Source organism: Ictidomys tridecemlineatus, chromosome 9 (genome assembly GCF_052094955.1).
Source record: "Ictidomys tridecemlineatus isolate mIctTri1 chromosome 9, mIctTri1.hap1, whole genome shotgun sequence".
Taxonomy (NCBI): domain Eukaryota; kingdom Metazoa; phylum Chordata; class Mammalia; order Rodentia; family Sciuridae; genus Ictidomys; species Ictidomys tridecemlineatus.
In genome coordinates, this window is record NC_135485.1 from 92,105,718 (window position 1) to 92,127,093 (window position 21,376).

At 33.7% G+C, this 21,376-nt stretch overlaps 1 protein-coding gene across 1 annotated transcript in view; it reads right to left on the reverse strand.

Moving 5' to 3' along the window:
• Nucleotides 1–345: 345 nt before the first annotated feature.
• Fam241a (family with sequence similarity 241 member A) overlaps nt 346–21,376 on the reverse strand; it is a 36,418-nt gene continuing 15,387 nt past the window's right edge. Inside the window, exon 2 of the mRNA XM_005330101.5 lies at nt 346–5,326. Within this exon, the coding sequence (XP_005330158.2) occupies nt 5,081–5,326 (246 nt within the window). The 3' untranslated portion in view covers nt 346–5,080. The remainder of the gene's footprint in view (nt 5,327–21,376) is intronic.

The following is a 21,376-nucleotide window of genomic DNA, read 5'->3' on the forward strand; positions in this document are numbered from 1 at the left end:
CTTTGTAGGTATTTGAATGCTAATGTTCTGGATTTTCATTTGCTTCACCAGAATTCACTCAATAATTCTAACTTATACAATAGTCAAGTCAACAGAAAAGAAATACAGCTTGGAGGCAGAGGCTGATCTTTATCTTTCTTGATTTTCCTAATTCTCTATTGCCTGAGAAGCCATCTACAGACATCAGGCCTTGGCTTTGTACTTCAGCAATGGAGATGAGGAAAGCACACATATCTAGTCAATCTGAGGTGTGCTGTTGCTTTGGTCATTTCAAACTCAATGTGGCAGCAATTAACAGATTAGGACATGCTATAGGTAGTCAAAAGAGATACTCAGAATGCAGGGTTGTAAAAGAGTCTTATTTATTATTAAGAATAACAAAGTACTTTTATACACGTTATGTAACATATAAAGTCTGGGCTATTAGGCTCCAGGGTAATAGTGAATTTTTATAGAACCTAAAATACCAAGCTTAAATACTTAAGAATTCCTGCTTACAGCTAGAGTTATTTTTTAATTTTAGTAGATAAAGGTCTTTTGAAAATACTGCAAAAATATGAAATTTCAATAGCATCAGTGACCATATGTATTGTAAAACTCTCTTTCTGGAGAAATAGTGAATTGATCTAGCCCAATAATAATATATTTTCTCCTAAAAAATGCAAGTGTATATAGCAATACTGTATACATATATGCAAACAGCAATATTCTTCCATCAAAAGTGAATAACCCTTAAAAATTATAATGTATACAGCAGACCACTCTATGCACAAAAACTATATTTTGGAGTCAAAGAACAGTAAAGTACATCCAACTGTAGATCTTCTTTGTTAATGGACCATGGGAAGAACATTAAAACACAGATAAACAAAGTTAGTTTATTTATTTGACAAATATTTTGAGCACATATCATGTGCCAGGTGTTATGTTTGGCACTGACAATGCAATTGTGGACATGACAGGCTCTTGTGAAGCCTATTGTCTAATGGAGGAAGCTGACAAATAGGCTATTACAATATAGCGTGAGAAGTGCTAATAGGGAAAGTACTGGGTTCCACATGATGAGGAAGCAAACACATAGAGAGAAACTAAAACTAGATTTAAAGGAGTCAGAGTTTTCCTGGAGGACATGATGTCCAAGTTGAGGACTTAAGGGTATGCAGATATAGGTCATTCTGGTGAGGCGAGGTTGAAGAAAGAAGGGAAAGTATGTACAAAATTTGGGAAGTAAGAAAGCATGCCTCTTTCAAAACATAAACATTTCATGAAGGGCTTGTAAAATGTATGAAGGAATAAGACATTTATCATAATGGTAACAAGATGCCATTAAAAACCTTTAGGCTAATGTGATTAAGAGTTTTATTTTAGAAAAATTACTGTAACTATACGGATTCTAATCAGGATTCTAAAGTAGCATTCCAGATAAGATGCTGGTGGTAATGGATGAGGTTAGTGATGCTGGGAGTGCAGTAGAAAGGTAAAATATTTTTTTTTAGAAATAAAATAGAGAAGAGTTGGTAACTTTTATATGTGGGGAGTGTAGGAGAAACAGGAGTTAAAGATGATAGGAACAATTCCTATCTGAACATGGATAAGAGGAATATGTCATTTGCTGAGAAACGAATTACAGGCAGAAAGGATTTGGAAGGATGCTGAGCTCCTCTTTTTTGGATAGGCTTAATTTGAAATATTATGGGATAACCAGGGGCAAATACTTGGCAAGCAAATAAATGGATGAATTTTTAAATTCTGTCCAGCACTCTGTTTCTGAATTGGAGATGCAGCTTAGGAATTATTAGTATGTAAATGGCAACTGGAACCATGGTAGGGGTGACATTGTCCTAGGTGATGTGTGGAGAGATGAGAGAACAGGCTGTTGATCTGACCCCTAGGAACACCAAAAATTAAGTGTTAGGCATAGAAATAGGAGTTATGAAAGGCCCCCATATCCACTAATAATTCTTAACCTTAATTTGTTTATTAGTACTAGATGTACTAACAGGTATAAAAGTATTACTTGACTTTTCTTTTTCCTTTACCTTGTAAAGACATAAACCAATAATGACAGAATTTTAAGTAACCTGAAATAAACATTTATAAAATAATTTAAAATATAATCTACACACCAAATGTCCCTTGATTGCTCAATGTCTAGTTCTATTTTGAATTTATATCACAGAAGACCTTTACTTACACTGTGGTTGTGCTTCAATAGTTCTGTAACTTATCTTTTTTCTGATTGCCTGGAGAGTCTTTCATGGGTTTCCAGCTCAGTGACAACCCAGATTTTTCTCTGATCAAAACATGATTCATAGAAACATGTTTCAGAAGATAACTATGGCCCCTAATCCTCACATGGGAAAGATCAAGATACAGTTTTGGATGAAAATGGAAACATGGCCTCTAGGGGTGACTAATCAGTGGTGTGTTGATGTATTTTTAACAACTGACTTCTCAGAAAACAAAAACAAAAATAAACCTTGATTTATAGTGTTTGTCAATTTTTATGGTATAAATACTCCCACCACAGCCAATTTAAGCTACCAGCTTGATATCATTAAAGGCAGAAAAGAAAAAAAATGTACACAGTTTGTTCCCATAAGCTAGTGCAAGCTGGCTCCAGCACACACTTGGACTAAGAAAGATGTAACTGGTAAACAGATAAAAGAAAACACCTTGTATAAGACAGCAAGATATGAAAGGACTGAATTCTACAAAATATTCAGATTTGCTTTAAAGAAAATTGATTACTCATGTGTATAGTCAGTTTATTTCTGGATTTTGACCTTTTCTTTGAATTGAGGGCTGACATCATGGTGATGTGTACATTAATAATCTAATGGCCTTAGCATTGTAACTTCTATTTCTTTATTCATAAGCAACAACAGTTTCTATAAATGGCTTATATTTGCCATTGAAATGACTGAGAATAATTTTCAATCTACTTTTTTTATACCACGAACCAAAGAAATTTTACCAATTTCATTTAGGATGTCAGTACAATCTACATTATAATATTTCACAAAAGAAAATATTTTATTTCCATCAAATAACTAGTTTTTTTCCCATATCAAACCAATAACATATATAGAAAGAAGAGCAGCAAAATAGTTCTTATTTCTTTATATAATTTAATAATACCCTATTAACATCAGTGTGCAGATGCACAGTATTGAAAGTATACTAAATAATATTTAGTATATTAAAACTTCCTTTTAAAATATTTTCAACAGTAGGTATTGGTGGAACCATATTATTTATTATGTAGACAATGTCTTTTTGTATTCCAAAGGGAAATTAAAATCCCTGGTAACATTAGAAAAAATTACTTATTAATATTTTATGCAGATATACAAAATCTCCTAACTTCTATTGTACACAAATGAAAACACCTTTTCAAACAACTTGCACTTACACTGAGCTCATAAAGGTTACTATAAAAATACTGCAGACCCAATAAAAACACAATGAAATATACAAAGTCTTCTGTTTTTTAAAAGTCAATTTTAAAAGGCCTGTATTTATACAAACAAATGTACAATACACTTTAGTGCTTTAGTGCCCCTGACTGGTGTTTTTGTTTAGTATTGTCTGATTTTAGAAATGTAAGTTCAATGTTTTTCATTATTTTCTGCTTCAGAATGGAAGACACTGAGAATTCACAGAATAATTTAAAAAACTGGATTGGGTAAAAACTTTATAAAGTAGAATATTAAACACTTTACGTATAGTAGTTTTTGACCTACCCAAGATAAAAATGCCCCAGAGTCCTATTTTCCTTTTTTAACTGGAATTCCTAGATAATTATTTTAACTACCTGTCCCTTGTTTAAATAATCTTTGAGATGAAAGTATAAAGATTTTAGGTTCTCTAACAAAATCCAAAATATCATCAAAGCCATTTCCACTTCCAAAATGTATTTTTAAAAAATGCTTATTTAAATAACAAACCCTGCAGTGCTGAATTAAGACACACTAAACATATAGCTAACCAATTACTGACTTGGTTTTAGCCTTAGAAGAATATTAGAATTGGCTGGTTATTTCCAAATTTAAGTATCTAATTTTATACTGTAATATGGTACTTTCTAATACAGACATCAAGGAAAACGAGCTGATTTTTTTTTCTTAGAACAATATAGTAAAATATAGAACAATTTTCTGGGGGAGAAAATCCATGCCAAGCTAGGAAATACATTGTTTTAAATCTTAAAATAATTGTTATAAAAGAACTACAAAATTATAAATAATTGAAAAAAATGCACTTGAAAATGTCTCTCTAGGAAAAATATGCAACTTGTTATATACAAGAAAATATGCATTACCATAGGGTATAGCCAATGATAGGCCTGGTTTATGAAACATTTAAAAAAACTCACAAAAAGTAATTAGCACCAAAATTGTCTAAAACTTCAAATGATATACTGGAGAAATTCCAGGTCCAACTGTTGCATTATAAAAAACTTATATTCAACCTGAGAACTTTCCCCAGGAACAATAAACATATTCTTTTCAGTCTTCAGAAAATATGCTAGCTTTATACATTTTCACCACAATATTCAGGTAGTGTATATACATACATTTACCTTGGTTTGGACCAAGCAGGGACAATAGAAATATAACTAATTCCCAAATAATATGGGATTATTTGATAGAAGTGGGGGTGGAACAATTTTCCAATTAAAATTTATGTTTAGCTTGTTTCCTCCATTTTCCTCCAAGTATTTTATTGGAACTCTTTCTAATAACTATATTGCTTAATTTGAACTCAATATCCTATGATCATTGTTTGGTGGTGTTATTAAAATTTGGCATGGGGCTAGAGGTGTCTAAATGTGGGTACAGATCACAGTAGTGAAAAAAAGAGTTTTGAATAAGCTAATTTCTATTCAAAATATATATTTAATTTTGTTATAATCAAGAGTTGAGTTTAGCTTTAAACAAGATACTTATAGATTTAATTACAAAACAGCCAGCACACAACCTGAAACAGGGCAAACCTTTTTGGCCTTCAAATGTATAACTTCATTGATTACATACATGGCTAATGAATGTCCACTAGCAATTCATTTGGCCAAGTTTTACTGCTGTACATAAATAATGACAAGGCAAAGGACAGCAACTAGTCCAAGGGCTTGTAGGCCAAGGAACCACAGCATGAGCCAAAAGAAAATGACTATTACTGGTTCCACAATTCGTTCTCCAAAATACATCCTTGTGAAGCCCATGTTGAGGAGGCTTTTGTTCAATTCACCAAAAAGTGTTCCCATCTTTTTGTAGTCATCTCCAACAGAATCACCAGTGTGGTTTTGTGATTCTTCAACATCCTTAAAAAACAAAAAAGAAAGAAAAAACAAAACATGAACATAAAATGGGAACTATGTAAAGTACTTCAAGAATAACAACTATTTTATAGTTCTTCACCTCTCAAAACAGTAGGTATACATCTGATAACCATTCTATAAATCACATTAATTTAATACAATGATATGTTCTTTTTAACTGACACATAGAATACTAAGTCTGTACCCACCTTTCAAGAATATAAAAGATACTAATTCATTGATTTCTATGGAATAAACACAAACGGAACCTGCAACTACCACAACACTGACTTACAAAACTAAGGAAACAGATGATTCATTTCCATTTATTTTTTAGTTTCCTGGAACTGCACAAAGATGATTGCTTAAATGAAGAACCATGTTTTTATCTCGTCAGTGACCATGCTTTCAGAGCAACCTTTTTAGCCACTCCCTGTTTTGTAAGGGAGGGCTTCTGATTACTTGATCCTGTTAAGCTTCTTTTTAGTTCATTCCTTTGACATCAAGATTTTAATGAACTGAGACTCAGATGACTGGAGCATATTTTGTTGTTACTATTAAGCAATCCTCGGCCGTTATTGTTGTGATCTTTCAGGCTTAGTCTTAGCTAGGCAGACTTTGGGGTAAGCCCTTGCATAGTTTCCTCTTCAAATACTACAAAGGTCCTAAATGCCTTTTATTAATTGTTAGGATCTATAAACAAGTCAAGATGGCGCCTGGCATTTTGCCAGAGGGAGTGGTTTGTGAAGTAACGCCATCGAGCCATTAAGTGTGGAGATTCCTTATTGGTTGACTGCTGTATCTAGTTTATGTTAATTAAGATAAGCTGTGTGGAATGTATATATACCCCTCCTGTCCTACAATAAACGGCTCCCACTCCTGCTGTATCAATGTACACAAGTTGATTGTCACACACCCCCCACCCAGCCAACGGGGCTGCAGCAATTAATCTCATTGGGAGAAACAACTAAGGTCAAAGTCAGTGCCCCAGAAAATGTTCAGGTATACTCAATTATATGTATACAAATGCTATTCCTAGTATTTCCCAACTTTATTATGCTTAAGGCCATCATGTCAGTTATTAAGCACTGTCTCAGCTTCAAATCTACTTCTATGGTTTGCACATTGTCTCCTCAAAGCTTCATGTTTGAGAACATGGTCTTCAGTTTTAAGTTGGGGCCCAGTGGGAGGTCATTATGTCAACAAGGGGCATGCCCTCAAAAGGGATTAAGGTATTTCTTCTTCCAGAATGTGCTCCAGTGAAGCAATCCACCTTGAGGTGATGTAGTCAAGGGGGAGCCCACATCAGAGCCTGCACCATGCCATTAGCATCCAGAATTGTGAGCAAATTTCTTTAAAAACTTATTCTGTTTTAGGCATTTTCTTATAGTAATGAAAACTGATTAATATACCCACTCTTTGGAATTCTGCAAAAATTTCTGGTTCCCTGTTAGTCTCCACCAATACAGGAACTAAAGCAACACTGCATAGATGATGAAAGAAAAAAGGATTTGCTCTTTTGTTGGCTTTGGATGGATTTCTTAATCCTGTTAGTCTCTCTAGTGACAGTTCTTCACTCTGGCAGTGATAAATCCTTCCAGTAGCAGTAACTGATTGCAATTTGGAAGCCTCTCAGTACTTCTAGAATCTGTATCAGTTCCAACTCATGGTTACTCCTTCCTCAGATATTTGGTTCCCACGTCTATGCTGTTCCTTTTCTGAAATCATAGACACTGTCACCTAGTAAGCAATTACTAGGTTTCAGAAGTTTGTGTTTCAGTTGCATGGAGGTCTTTCCTCAATCTCCTCAGTTTTAGAAATTTTATCTCTTTTCTTCACTGCCCCAGTCCTTGGAGTGGTGGCTGCTTCTGGCTGCTGGTGCTGTCACTATGACATCTTGGTGCAGTGGTTTTTAAACTTTAGCATTCATTAGAGTCCCTGGGATTTCTTGTTAAAGCACAGATTGCTGGGCACATTACCAAGGTTTCTAATTCAGTAAGTCAGCGGGGTGAGGCTTGGAGTCTAAAAATTTGCCCTTCAAAGAAATTTCCAGGTGATGTTTATGATGCTGTTATGGTGACCATCCTTTGAAAATCACTACTTTAGTGTTTTATTCCTGGCTTTTCTTTTTGAACACCTATTTAAAAATTATTTATTATCTTTGTTAAAATAATGGTATGCTTTCAATCTCCTCACTAGACTGTAGTGCAATCATAAAGGAAAAACCATGTCATGTAGCTGATGTAATTATAACATTAAAGCTAAGTTTTTTAGGAGGCATGATTCAAATAATTATTGAACCCTGCTCATATTATTCACAGTAGCTGTAAGATGGAGAATTACTCATATTTTAAAAATCCTGTAGACACAGGGTTTCACATAAAAACAAGGAAGGTTTCACATAAATATGCTGTGCAGGCCGAAGGAAAGTAAAGCTAATTATTGAAACAAGTGGGTGTCTTAGGTATTTCCTTAGGTAATGAAAAACTGACTAATATATCTTCCCTTCGGAATTCTGCAAAATTTTCTGGTTCCCTGTTAGGGTCTGCCAACAGAGGAACCAAAGCAACACTGCATAGGTGGAAAAGGAAGAAGGGATTTCTTGCGACAACTCTGGCTGTTGCAGCCTGCTTCTTCTTTTTTTTTTAATTATAAAACTTCTAGCACACAAAAAATTAGAGAAAATAGTACAATGAATTCCTACATACCTATCAACCAGATTTAATAACTCCTAAAATTCTGCCACCTTACTGTAGCATTTCTTAACTTGGACAAGGAGCTGCCACAAAGTGCTAATAAATTTGAGGAAGTGTAAGGAGTTCTTCACAGCTGAATCAAACTTACATTCCTTTATCTGGATCATTTTAGTCTTCTACCCATAAATAACTAAAAAAATATATATTTTTCATTTTAAATAGCAGGGCTTGCTGAACACATGCCTGTAATCCCAGCTGCTTAGAAGGCTGAGGTAAAAGTTTAAAGCCAGCTTCAGCAACTTACCATGGCCTTGTCTCAAAATAAAAAAATAAAAAAAAAAAGAGGGGCTGGGGATGTGGCTCAGTGGTTAAGCACCCTGGGTTTAATCCCTGGCTCGAACACACACACACACACACACACAAAAGGTCTTTACAATGTCTTATTTTCTATTCTGTATTACAGTTTAAAAATACATCTTTAAGGGAAGAGAGAATGGAAATTTTTTTGTTAGAAATAGTCTGACAAAGTGATTTTCAATATGACTTAAGAAGTGGACTTTTTCCACATAGTAGTAAGTTTTTTAAAATGTAAGATACCACAAGGGATTGATTTAAATTTTCATCAGAAAGGGCTTGTGAAAAACAATGTGCTATAAAATTATCCAGGGAGTTTAAAACCAGGCTGCAAAACTTAATTTAGCTGAGTGATCTTTTCCTGATTTCCTGTGTCTCAGTTTTCTAATCCATAAAATGGATTTATATGATTCTTTTCTGATTCTTATAATTTTCTGTAAAGTTATAATTTATATGTTCATCTCTCCTTTTAAAAAAAATTTTAGTTTTATTTTTTAGTTGTTGATAGACCTTTATTTATATGTGGTGCCGAGAATCAAACCCAGTGCCTCACACATGCCAGGTAAGTGCGCTACTGCTGAGCCATAGCCCCAGCCCTCCATCTCCCCTTTTTTAAAAACTTGATTTATACATTATTTTTCACTTTTCCCATTAAGCTATGATTGGGATAATTTTTGTTTCTCATCATTCTGTACTTTTATGTGCTTCATGATAATACACTACAGCAAGACAATTTGTTCTAACTGATATTAAGCTTTTCTTTTCTTTAGGGTAGAATCTTAAGTCTTTAGCTTATAATTCTTCTAATCCCTCATCTCTCTCTACTCAAGTATTTAGCATTATTGATATTATTTCTGGCTTCTTTTTATTCACTTTTTAATTAAAGTTATTTTTTATAACTCTTGATTTCTTATAATCTATATGCACATTGTACTTTGTTTTTTGTTACTGAAGCTCTTTAAGACCTTTTTTTTCAGTAGTTTTGTGGTTTTAGTACAAAGAAAGTACCCTAATGTGATACGACAGGTATTCTCTGAAGATTTATTTTAAACTCTTTGTAAAATGAATTAAATGTAAAAATCCTCCTGCATTTTTCAGGGGAGGAAGTAGGTGTTACAACACTTAAATCAGAGCAGGGGATGAGTTAACCACTAGAGGCCAGGTGAGGAAACAGCTCTTCTCAAAACACTTGGTGGTGTACCTTAGATACAGCATTAATCAGAGTATTAATCTCCAGGAAATTTAAAGAACTCAAAAAACTTAACACCAAGAACAAACAAACAAACAAATAAATAACCCAATTAATAAATGGGCAAAGGAACTGAACAGACATTCCACAGAAGAAATATGATCAGCTAACAAATTTATTACAAATGTTCACCATCTCTAGCAATTAGAGAAATGCAAGTTAAAACTACACTGAGATTTCATCTCAGTCCATTCAGAATGGAAATTATCAAGAATAAATGTTGGCAAGGATGTGGGGAAAAGGGTAAACTCACATTTCTGGTGGGGACTGCAAATTGGTACAAGCACTCTGGAATTGAACCTCCAAGAGAAAACTTGGAATTGAACCTCCATTTGACCCAGTTATTCCACTACTTGTTCTATACCCAAATTACTTAAAATCAGCATTCTATAGTAATGCAGCCACACCAATGTTTACAGCAGCTCAATTTACAATAGTCAAGCTATGGAACCAACCTAGGTGCCCTTCAACAGATGAATGGATAAAGGAAGTGTCACACACACACACACACACACACACACACACAGTGGAATATTACTTAGCCATAAAGAAGAATGAAATTATAGCATTTGCTGGTAAATAAATGTAACTGGAGAATATCATGCTAAGTGAAATAAGTGAGTCCTCAAAAACCAAAGGCTGAAGGTTTTTTCCCCCCCCTGATATATGGATGCTAACCCATAACATAGGAGGGTAGAGAGGGGAAGTACAGAACTTCATTAGATTAGACAAAGGAGAATGAAAGGAAAAGATGGTGACAGAAACAGGGAAGGTACTAGAATAAATCTGACTTAACTTTCCTATGTACACATATGAATATACCATGTGAATTTCCACACCATGTACAACCACAAGACAGTCCTAATTAAAATAAGATGTGTTTCATGCTTGTACAAAATTGTCAAAATGTACTTAACTGTCATGTATAACTAAAAAGAACAAATAAAAAAAGAATATAAAAACATTTGGTGGGATTAAGACTAGAAGTAGAAGACCCAGTAAGGACAAATTTAGGCAAGCTCTGACTATTATATCTGCTTTTTCTTTTATTATTATTATAAAGATCTTCAAGTGCACACAAATTTAGAGAAAAATAGTACAATGAACTCCTATATAACTATCAACCAGATTAAATAATTACTTAAATTTTGTCACTTTACTGTAGCACTTCTTAATTTGGACAATCTAATGGAGAAGAGTTAAATTAGAATTTGGAAGAGTAAAACAGAATGCCTAAAAGTAATGCATCTTCACAAGTTCTGTAGAAACATCAAAAGATCCAGCAATAATTCTGAACAGGTGGTTTGATTTAAAGATGACACTAGAAAACATGGGAAAGAAAATGGGCAATATTCTTAAATCTGTGAGACTATAGTCAATCTCATTACTATTTTTTATTAATATTATTTTATTAGTATTTTTTATACCAAACTATCCCTTCAAGCATCACAGTTTTACAGTGTACAAACAGTGTGTGCTGTTGGTTTAACAATAGGCTTTGATGGGAGAGGGAGGAGGTTTTTAAAATTTGCCAATTCTACAGTGTTTTCCAATTCATGTGTTAGGACTCCCATCGTGGCCAATTTCAAGTTACCAATAGGTAATTTACAAAGTTCCTGAAAAATTAACAATTGGTTCTTATAGTTTCTTAGCATCTAGTGCCAGCATTCCACTGTAGAAATGATAGTTGAGATAAGTTGAGATAAAGACCTGCATGGTTATGATCACTGAATTTGATCCTCTCTTCTTTCCATCAGTTGGTGTCTTTTTACGTTTTTTTAAAACGTTTATAAAAATGACAAATTGGTATAGTTTGGTAGAATAACTGAATACAAAGATACAGAAATCAGGAAAATTGTGTTAGGAAATTATCACTTGAGGGAGTAGTGGATATGGTTAGACAGAATGAAATGCCTGTAGTGACATAAAACTACTCCAATAAGTAACAACATTTTGCTTTTACTAGTTTGTCTCATGCAGATATCGAAAGAGAATATAATACAGTAATTTTTAGAAGTTCCTATTTACAATGACATACTGTCTGGATGATGAGTAAGAAAGAGGTGCTGTTTCAGTGGATTCCCTCCCTCTTTATAAGTTCCACATTCTGCTCATCTCTGTCTTTTTTTTTTTAATTAACCTTTTAAATATCCCTAAAATGTTCGGATTATTCAATCTATTGCTATCACCCTGAAACAATCTACTACCATCTTTCCCCTTGACTATTTCAATAGTTCCTATCCCTGCCCTAACACACATCCATTAGCTCCCTTATAATATGTAAACTGCACTGCAGCCAGAGGGATCCTGTCAAACTGCAAATCCAATCGTGAACCTCCAGCCTGCTTTTAAGATAAGGCTAAAAATCTTTAACATGATCTATGAGGTCTTGCTTAGTCTGGCTTTTATCTGACTCTATGGCCTCATTCTGTCATCAGTCTCTCTGTCTTTCTGTTCAGTCTTACGATCCTTCTTTCAGCTTTTTGGGTAGTTCATGCTGTTGCCTGCTATGGGGATTTGCACAAGCTGTTTTCTCTGCCTAAGACACTCTTTCCTTTCTTCTTAGCTTAATTAAGGAGTTTTCTTTCATTCTCAGTTTAAGCCTTACCTCCATCTCATAGCAGCATATAACGCTCTTTCAATAAATTATCATTTAATGCAAATGTGTGTGATTATTTGATTAATGTTTTCTAATTGTATTACAAGCTCCATGGGGTGGGGCAATATCTATTTTTGCTGACTTCTGATTTCCTTTAATATCAGTAAAGTATTACGAATTTAGTGGTTTAAAGCTACCCAAATGTATTACTTTATAGTTCTGTTCATGTCAGCAGAATTTAGCTTCTTACTGTAGGCTCTAGGAAAGAACCTATTTATCTACCTTTTCCAACTGCTAGAGGCTACCTGTCTTCCTTGGCTCCTAGACAACTTCCTCCAAATTTAAAGCCAAATTTAATGCTGCATCTGACTCTTCTTTTGCAACTTACATTTCCCTGTGACTTCAGCAGAAAAAGGTTCTCTGTTTTTAAGGACCCATGTAATTAGGTTTGGCCCATGTGGATAATTCAAGATACTTTCCCTATTTCAAGGTCCTTCAACTTAATCACACAAGCAAAAGACCTCTTGCCATGTTAAGTTATGATATTCACAGGTTCAGAGGTTTTTGATTTTGGACATCTTTGGGAGACAATTATTCTGCCTACCGAAGTATTTAATTGTAAAATTATTTATTATTATTATTATTATTATTATTTACTGTCTCGAGTTTTGAATTTATTAAGGTCAATAAAGGCAGGAGCCATGTTTTAATTATGTGTTATATATTTTAACGTACGTACTTAGTACACTCTACACAGCCTAGTGTAGGATTATAATAATTATTTGCTGAATTGAAAACAGAAATATTCCATAATAATAACTTTAAGCAATAATAAAGCCCAAACTTAAATGTAACATCAATATTCATTTTACTTTCCCATGAGCCAGTTGTAAATTTTTTCAAGTATTTATAAATTCTAGACTAAATTACAAGATATAAGAGCAGTGAGCTAAAATATACATGCTCAGCTTTAATTCCTACACCATTGCACCTTAAGAGCAGAGACTAATAGAAACAGATAGAATTTTGGGTCCCTTAATCTTTCTCAGATGCTTGTAATTGAGTAATAGTAGTAGTGGTAGTATAATTAATGGTATAGTTGAAATGCAAACACTGAGTGCCTACTATATACCAGGTATAGCACTTTACATGCATTATCTTGTTTGATCATCCCAAGGCATTACTATTTCTATTTATAGATGAGAAAACTGTGAAGTTTCAAAGGAATAAAAGGTGTGGACATTGACTTATACTAACTGAAGGATCTGTAATATGAATCCAGATATTCGTACTCTAGGACCACACCATGAATTCCCATACTGTACTTCCTCCAGTATAATTATATTATTAATAGGTAATACCTATCTAATGCTGTTCAATTTTCAGATAAATTTTATGTATTTCATTTCTGAAAAAAGAAAAGCTATGGTAACATATTCTCTCTTTTTTCACATTTTGATTTCATACAGAATGAGTACATTTAATACAGCAAACTGAACACCAGTATCATTTTTGCTTTATATTTTTATTCAGTTTAAAGTTTATCAAACAAAAAAATTGCTCCAATTTTTATTTTGCTCTTGTATAAAAATTTAAATAAGGTAAGCTATTTGTAGCAGATAAGTGCATTTTCATAGTGTAAGTATTTAGAAGAATTTAGATTTGAATGTCAAAAAAAAGACTCCAAGAAAGGAGATATGCTTAGCACAACTGCAATAATACACACACACACACACACACACACACACACGCACGCACGCACGCACGCACACATAACGTTTCAAACAAAAAATAGTACCCTAGAGCTGAAATGCACATGGAGCTTTCTTCTCCTGTTCCAACATTAATTACTTTCTGTCTCTGCCAAATTTTATTTTTTTTGTGAGACCCCAGTGAAGAACATTTGTCAATTGAATAGTTTCCTTCATGGTTATACAGAGTACTAACTATGACATGCACACTGAAAAGTATTCTCACAAAAAGAGTGATATTATACTGTATGACCAATGTGATTCTGCAACCTGTACAATCAGAAAAATGAGAAATTATACCCCATTTGATTCAAATATATGAATTGTCAAGATCATTGTACTGTCATGTGGAGCTAATAAAAAAAGAGTGATATTACTCTTTTTGTTGTTGTTCACTATTGAAAACAAGACATAAAAATAAAAGGATATTCTAACTGATTAGAAATCTTTCTTAACAGGCATCCAAAAATTAAAGATGACAAATTAAAGGTGAACTCTTAAGTAATCATGGGATTTTAGAGAAGAATCCTTAGAGACAATTAAATCAAAGTCTTGCTTGAGAAACATGAAATAAAGATTAAGTTACACAGCCCATTAACAAAAAACCACCTGCATTGGAAGCAGACAGGACAGAATGAAATCCTTTAGTTATCAGCGGTGTTACACAGGGCAAATATAAATAACCACTGATCCTCAGATTCCTCATTTATAAAAGGAGTATGATAATATCTGCCTCATAGAGTTACTGTGATAATAACATTAGAAAAGATATACCAGATACATGAGTGCTTATTGTGAATACTATTGTTACTATATTTTTGTAGAATTAATGTCTTGTGATTTTTATTTCTATTCTATTGTACCATCCTGACTGAAACAATTAATGCCTTAGAGATACTTTTCTCATGATAATTAAATTCAGTTGTAGTTTTCTTCAAGTGTTATGACAATTATATAGAAATTGAGGTTGTTTACTTTTTAATGCAACATCCTTACCATAGAACAATCTGAATACATTAATATGGTAGAACCTCTGTTTCTTCACTTATAGAAGGGCACAAGCTACTGCTTTTCCTGAGTGAATGACAATTTAAGATTCAATTTCAACTGTTTTCCTGTGAGCAAAATCACAACATTTTGTTGTATTACTATATGGTACCACATATGTCATGTTGGGAATCAGCTACTTTAACTTGCCTACTATTTATTCTACCTTCTTCTACTAATAATACCTTGATTTTCCTTTGGGGAAATCATTTTCTTACTCACTCTTGGTCCATGTGTTGGGTGAAGATGTTCTCATATACTAGCTAATGGCCTGTACAATAAAAAAAAATTATTTTCCTGGACACATGGTTAGCTAAGGAGTGGGCATGTAACCCATGGAAGAACAGTGAAAACTACCCACAACTTTTCTGCAAACTACCCAAAACTTTTCTATTGGGTTCCTTTGAAAAAGAGACATTTTTTTAAAAAAGCATAATTAGTTAGCTAGTAAGATATAGGACATTTTATTACCATGAGAGGAAAGCTTGTTAAAGCTTAACAAGCATGAAACCAATATAAAGTCAAGCCAAGGAATGAATAGAGACAGAGCTTGTTGATATGAATACTTAGATTCAACGAGCACATCTATTTCTGTTTTTTTAATAACATGAGCCAATAACTTCCTATTTTGTAAGCTCTAGTAGGAGATGAATTTTTGTCACTTGAAACTAAGAGTCTGACTATGAAAGATGATAAATATAATAAAAATAATAAGCCACCATTAATCTAATGTTATGTATTGTTTTAAGTACTTTACATTCATTATGTCATTTAATCTTCAATTATTATAGTGAGTGCTGTTAGTTAATTCCAAAGCCTGTGTGCTTAACTGTAGTGTTCATGACTTCCTCATTAATTTGGTTATAGCAATAATGAATTTGAAGAATATATTAATATTAAACAATTAATGGGAGTTACACAACTGGACATTTTTAGATAGAACTTTATAAATGTTGTTCTTAAAAACTACAAAAGAATACCTGGATGAATGGCCATTGTAAATTCAGACAACACAAAAGAATACAGAGTAAAAATAGGCTTGATTTCTTCTTGTCACTTCGGTTGGCTTTCCCTATACAACAATGCCAGCCTCAATAATGTGAGCCTAGGGAAGTCATGATAAGGAAGGTGAGTTTATTATAGTAAACATTACAGGTGCACACCAAGTAAAAGGGAAATAATTTGTGGATAGCATAGCAATTTGGGAACTGAAGCTTACTGAAGGAGTAAATGAACAACTGGAAAATCTTCCTGCTATAACTTCTTTTAACTTGTTTATTCAACTAGTCCCATTGACTATTTTTCAAATTTACTGTTTTCTACTTTATTGTAGTTTACTGATTCTGTTTTTTTCTCAATCTCTTTCTTTACTTCCCTCATTCATTTCTGATGAGAAGTCAGCTATTAATCTTACTGGGTTCCCTTACATGTGATGAGTTGTTTTTCCCTTACTGCTTTCAAGATTTTCTGTCTACCAACATAGGTGATATCTGGGTGTGGATATCCTCATGTTTTTCTTACTTGGATTTTGTTGAATTACTTGGATGTATGAAACTTTTCACCAAATTTGAAAAGTTTCCAACTATTGTTATCTTTTCTGCACCTTTCTCCTTTTGATAGTCCCCTTATTCCATTATTTGTATGTTGATGTTCTTAGTAATGTCTCATGTTTCTCTAATGCTGTTTGTCCCTTTCCTTTTTTTATTTTTTTGAGATAAATGTCCTGCTATATTGACCAGGCTGGACTTGAGTTCACGATTTTTCCTGCCGCAGCCTCCTGAATTGTTAGGATCATAGGCTTGAGTCATTGCACCTGGCTCTATTTCTCTGTTGTTAAGAATATGTACCTTTACTGACCTTATTTTCAAGGTTTGCTGATTTTATTTTCTTCTTCCAACTGAAATAATTTCACTTGTTACTTTTCAATTCTAAAATTTCCATTTGATTTAAAAAATCACAGAGAATAATAGTAGGTTTTATTTAGTGCTTTTGGCTGGAATAATTCTGTAAAGTCTATTTCTCCTGCAGTGTGCAGCCTCTGATAGTCTCCCTTACATCTGTCTCCTATCTCTCTTATTTTCATCTTTTGCCTCATTTAACCAGTTAAGGAGTGAGAAGATATAGTTACCTTTGGCCATTTATTTGCTGGTTAAAGGATATATGTAGAATCTTTAGCTAGTTAGATTTTTATTCTTTTATCAGTGGATATATGGGTGGCTTGGAGACTGTTATCACAGTTGAGGAATTTTACTCATTTACCCCACATTCATTCCTCACTGCTCCTGTGCTGCCTTAGACACATACACAGTTTTTCCGATGGCCAGATATGACTTGATATTATTTTAAACTCTGTTTTTCTAATACTTAGTCCTTTGTCAGAGTGGCTTACTGTTCAATCTATGTCAGAGGTTGAATTTAAGCCCCTGTGCCATTGAGGCTTTTGTTCTTTGTTGAGGGGTCTATACGTAGCGTGCAGAAAGCTTTCAAGTTTACCCCACATCCTGCTATGGTTGCTCCTGAGTGGGTGCAGCCTAGCACATGAACCCTGCTTTCCCCAGTCTGCATTTCTCTAACTCAGGAAGGGTTTTCTTGGCTGACTCCACCTGCTTCTCTCTTTAAATTTCTTGCTGCTTTGTTGTTTTGATATATTCTGTAGTTATCAGCGTCCTTTTAACTGCTCTTCATAACGATCTGTATTGTTTGCAACAAAATTAGGCACAGAGTTCTCTAATTACATTTCCAAGTGAAACCAGGAAGCTCTATAAGGTTCTTTGCCTCTTTTACTTGTCCTTGCTCCTAGGCAGCTCCTGCACCATTTGCACTGGTTGAGGGCAGCACTGCACTTGCCCCATGATGACAACACTGCTGTAGTATTAGGCATTAGAGCTGTACACCAGAGCAGCTGTTGCTCTTCTATGCCTGTTTTCTGGTGTAGGAACTCTGCTGTATGGTGAGTTATAGCAGAGAACATTGGGATTCAGTGTTCCCAGATGCTGCGCCTAAAGTGGAGGCTGGTAGGGTAAATAGAGATGGTCCTTTTGGTCATGCCTACATGGAACAGAGCTTCTGTAAATGGAGCTGGGAGGGAAGGAAGAGGTGAGAAATACCAGTGGCCTACCTCTCCACTGCAGGGAAACTGCAGCCCTGGATGGGGGATTGGGAGGAGAACAGATCCCATTTTCTTGGGGTGGACCTTCTGTAACACAGCACTGTGACGGCAAGTGGATTGTGACTTACATACCCAAATACTCCCTGTTCTTAGATTTACTAGTTTCTTGAATGCATGCTTCTCCATTTGCTCTATGCCCTTAGAATAATTCCAGAGATTTTAGAAGACTATTTTACTTAAAAGTTTTCACCTCTTAATCATTGCTTTGCTGGGTTGAGATTCTGCTGAATTCCTTATTTCACTATTCTGGAAGTCCTACTTTGGTTATTTCTGGACATCAGTTACTTTTAATGTGAACTAAAGACATTTTTTCTAAGACTGAATCATAGGATGCTAGATGACTTATAGCTAGTTTTCTGGAATCAGTTTTGGAAATTTAAGCACTTTGAATACTTGTTATTCTTTATAGGTCCTGTAGCCCTCAAGCTCTGGGTATCAAAGTTTGACTTTTGAGGACCCATTAAATCAGATGTTCTTCTAATGCTTTAAATGGAGACTTTAAATATTTAATTATGCTTAAAGTTTAAATGAATAAAAATCAATGGTTCCCCTTTTCTTTCTTCTTATAATTTCTACACTTATAATTTATAAGTAGGCAATCTTGCTTCTTTGTTCAGCAGAGTAACAAATACTTCAGGCTGTAATTAATTCATGGTTTTCATTAAGCCTAAGGAAAGTTAAGAGGAAATTCAAATCTCAGAAAAGCCCCATTTTCCCCTTATTTGTGGTCAGTACATTAAATATTATAACCAAATCTGTCTTTTGAAAGCAATCAGCTTAATTAAAATACTTTATATCAATATGTATGAACCTCCATAAAAGTTCTTAAAAGATGCAGAACAATTAGAAGTAAATCGAAAGTGCTCTGTATTAAAAAAGATCTCCTTGTACTCTCCACATTAAATCTTTGGCAGTCCAGAAAATAAAAATAAAAAATATGCATATTGACATACACAAGAAGCACAAATAAAAATATTTAAGCTATCATTTATATTCAGCATGACTTTTGCTTTAAAGAAACTTCTATTTTATAGAACCAATTAAATTCAATTTTCCTTATGGCAATAATGTATTAAGTAAAGGACTACCTCCTTAAAAGCCAACCTTCATTACAATTAAGTATATTTTATGTCAAAATGTGATAAGTATTTAAGAGTTTCAAAATGCTTTGGCATTTTTGCTCAATTTGGCCAAAAATTAATTTAGGAGAGCTGGCAAAAGCATTAATGCTACGCTTTCAAATATTTAGTGAGATGATGTTTTGAAAAAATAATATGGATAAAACAGTGTATTTAACTGCTTTTGTATTGTTATAATAGGACAGCTGTTTACAGTACTGATATACCACAAACTGAACCTGTGGTTGTCAAAAACATCTTTACTTCAGCATTTAGCTCCTTGAAAAGACTCATTTCTTCCTTTCTATTCCTCTTCATCTCAAAAGTTGGCCCCTTGCAGATAGGCTTTGAAACATGTAAGCCTTAAAATCAATAAAAAATGTTTAAATGAAGTATTTAATTATATTACATTACATTTATTAATCAAAAGCAATTAATATTTGTTAAATATCTAGTATGTCCTGGGCAATGTTTTAAGTACATCGATCTTCTAAAAACATAAAAGAAACTAATTACAGTAGATCTGAGGACAGATTATGTAATTTAGTCAAGATCACCTCATAATTGGTGGAAGGAAAACATACATTTTGGGCAATTTGTTCTAAAACCCATGTTTTAAAGCCCTATGCTATATGCTTCTTATAAATACAACACTAATCTTTTGATTATTCACATTTTGTTTGTTTTAATATATCCATTTTTGACAGCAGTTCAGTTATATTTGTCTTGTTTTGGTTTATTCAGCTAAAATAATTTTTAAAAATGGTCCTGTGGTTTGTACTTGGCTTGCCATACAGTATAGCACCTGGTCTCAATTGTGATACTTAGATTTGAACAGGATTTAAAATTTTTCTTACTTTCTTAAAAATAAAAACCCAAATCAATTTCTAACCTTTAATCTCACCCTTGCCCCTCAAAAGCAAAGCAAATAGAAGTTTAAAAAAGACTAAGCACACAAAAAATTTCAGAGGTGGATTCCCTCCTTATCCCTCACCCCTAGTTTTCTAGTTATATACAGTAGAGAGAGAAAATGTTATTTTATTTGGCTAGAAAATAACCACGTCCCCCAAATTTTCTGGCCTTTGTAGTAATGTGCTTAATAATGACTAAGAACAAAGAACTTCTAACATGAGCAGAATGCACTGCAAGACTGCCTTTATAGATAACATAGTTTTAAATTGAATATAGTTATGAAGAGATAAAAAGGAGGAGGAAGAAGAAGAAAAGAAGTAAATTGGGAGGCAGTCTCCAAGGACTTAAAGTCTCCTCCCAAAAAATAAATGAAGTTTTGTTCCATTTAATCCACTCCATCATCCCATTCAACTTCTCAAAAGAAAGGCTTTTTTTGAGAAAGGCCTTGTTACCTTCTTTAAAAAGGGCAAGACTCTTCATATTTGTGAAACACCAATAAGACATAGTATTATATAGAAAGGGAATATATAAAAATATATACCACAGTGAATATTAACATCATGTATATCCACAAACTGGGATCCTAATTAGATAAGATATATATTCCATGTTTGATAATCAAAATAGATTCTACTATCATGTATAAAAATAAATAAAAACTTAAAAAGAGTCACACTGTATCCCATAAAAAGAAAATATATACTAAGAAAGAAGCTGTTATGAATTTTGAAAGCCTCTAGGTAAATTATTATTTAGCTCTTTTATCTTTTATTTTCTCCTTGCAATTTATACTCCATAGTCATCATTTCAACTATGAATTTACAGCCCCATGTTCTTTCCCACTCCCTTTTGATAGCTTCCAATTTCCCTGCTTCTTTTTTTTAGGCTGCTATATATCACTGGTAAAAATTGAGCTTCGATGCCTTGTTGTAAAATATTGTCTTCTGTTCCCGATACTTGTTCTGATTGGAACTGGAGCACTTGCATATCAGGCAAACCAGACTTCCTTTTAGGACAAAACCAAAAAAAGCAAAGATGCCATAAAAATCAGAGGTATCAGACTGAAGCACTAAATGAGGAATGGTCCCTAAATGCGTTGAATCTAATGCTGATGCTCTTGTTCTAGTTGTTAAACTGCTGTTAAATATCTTTTCTATA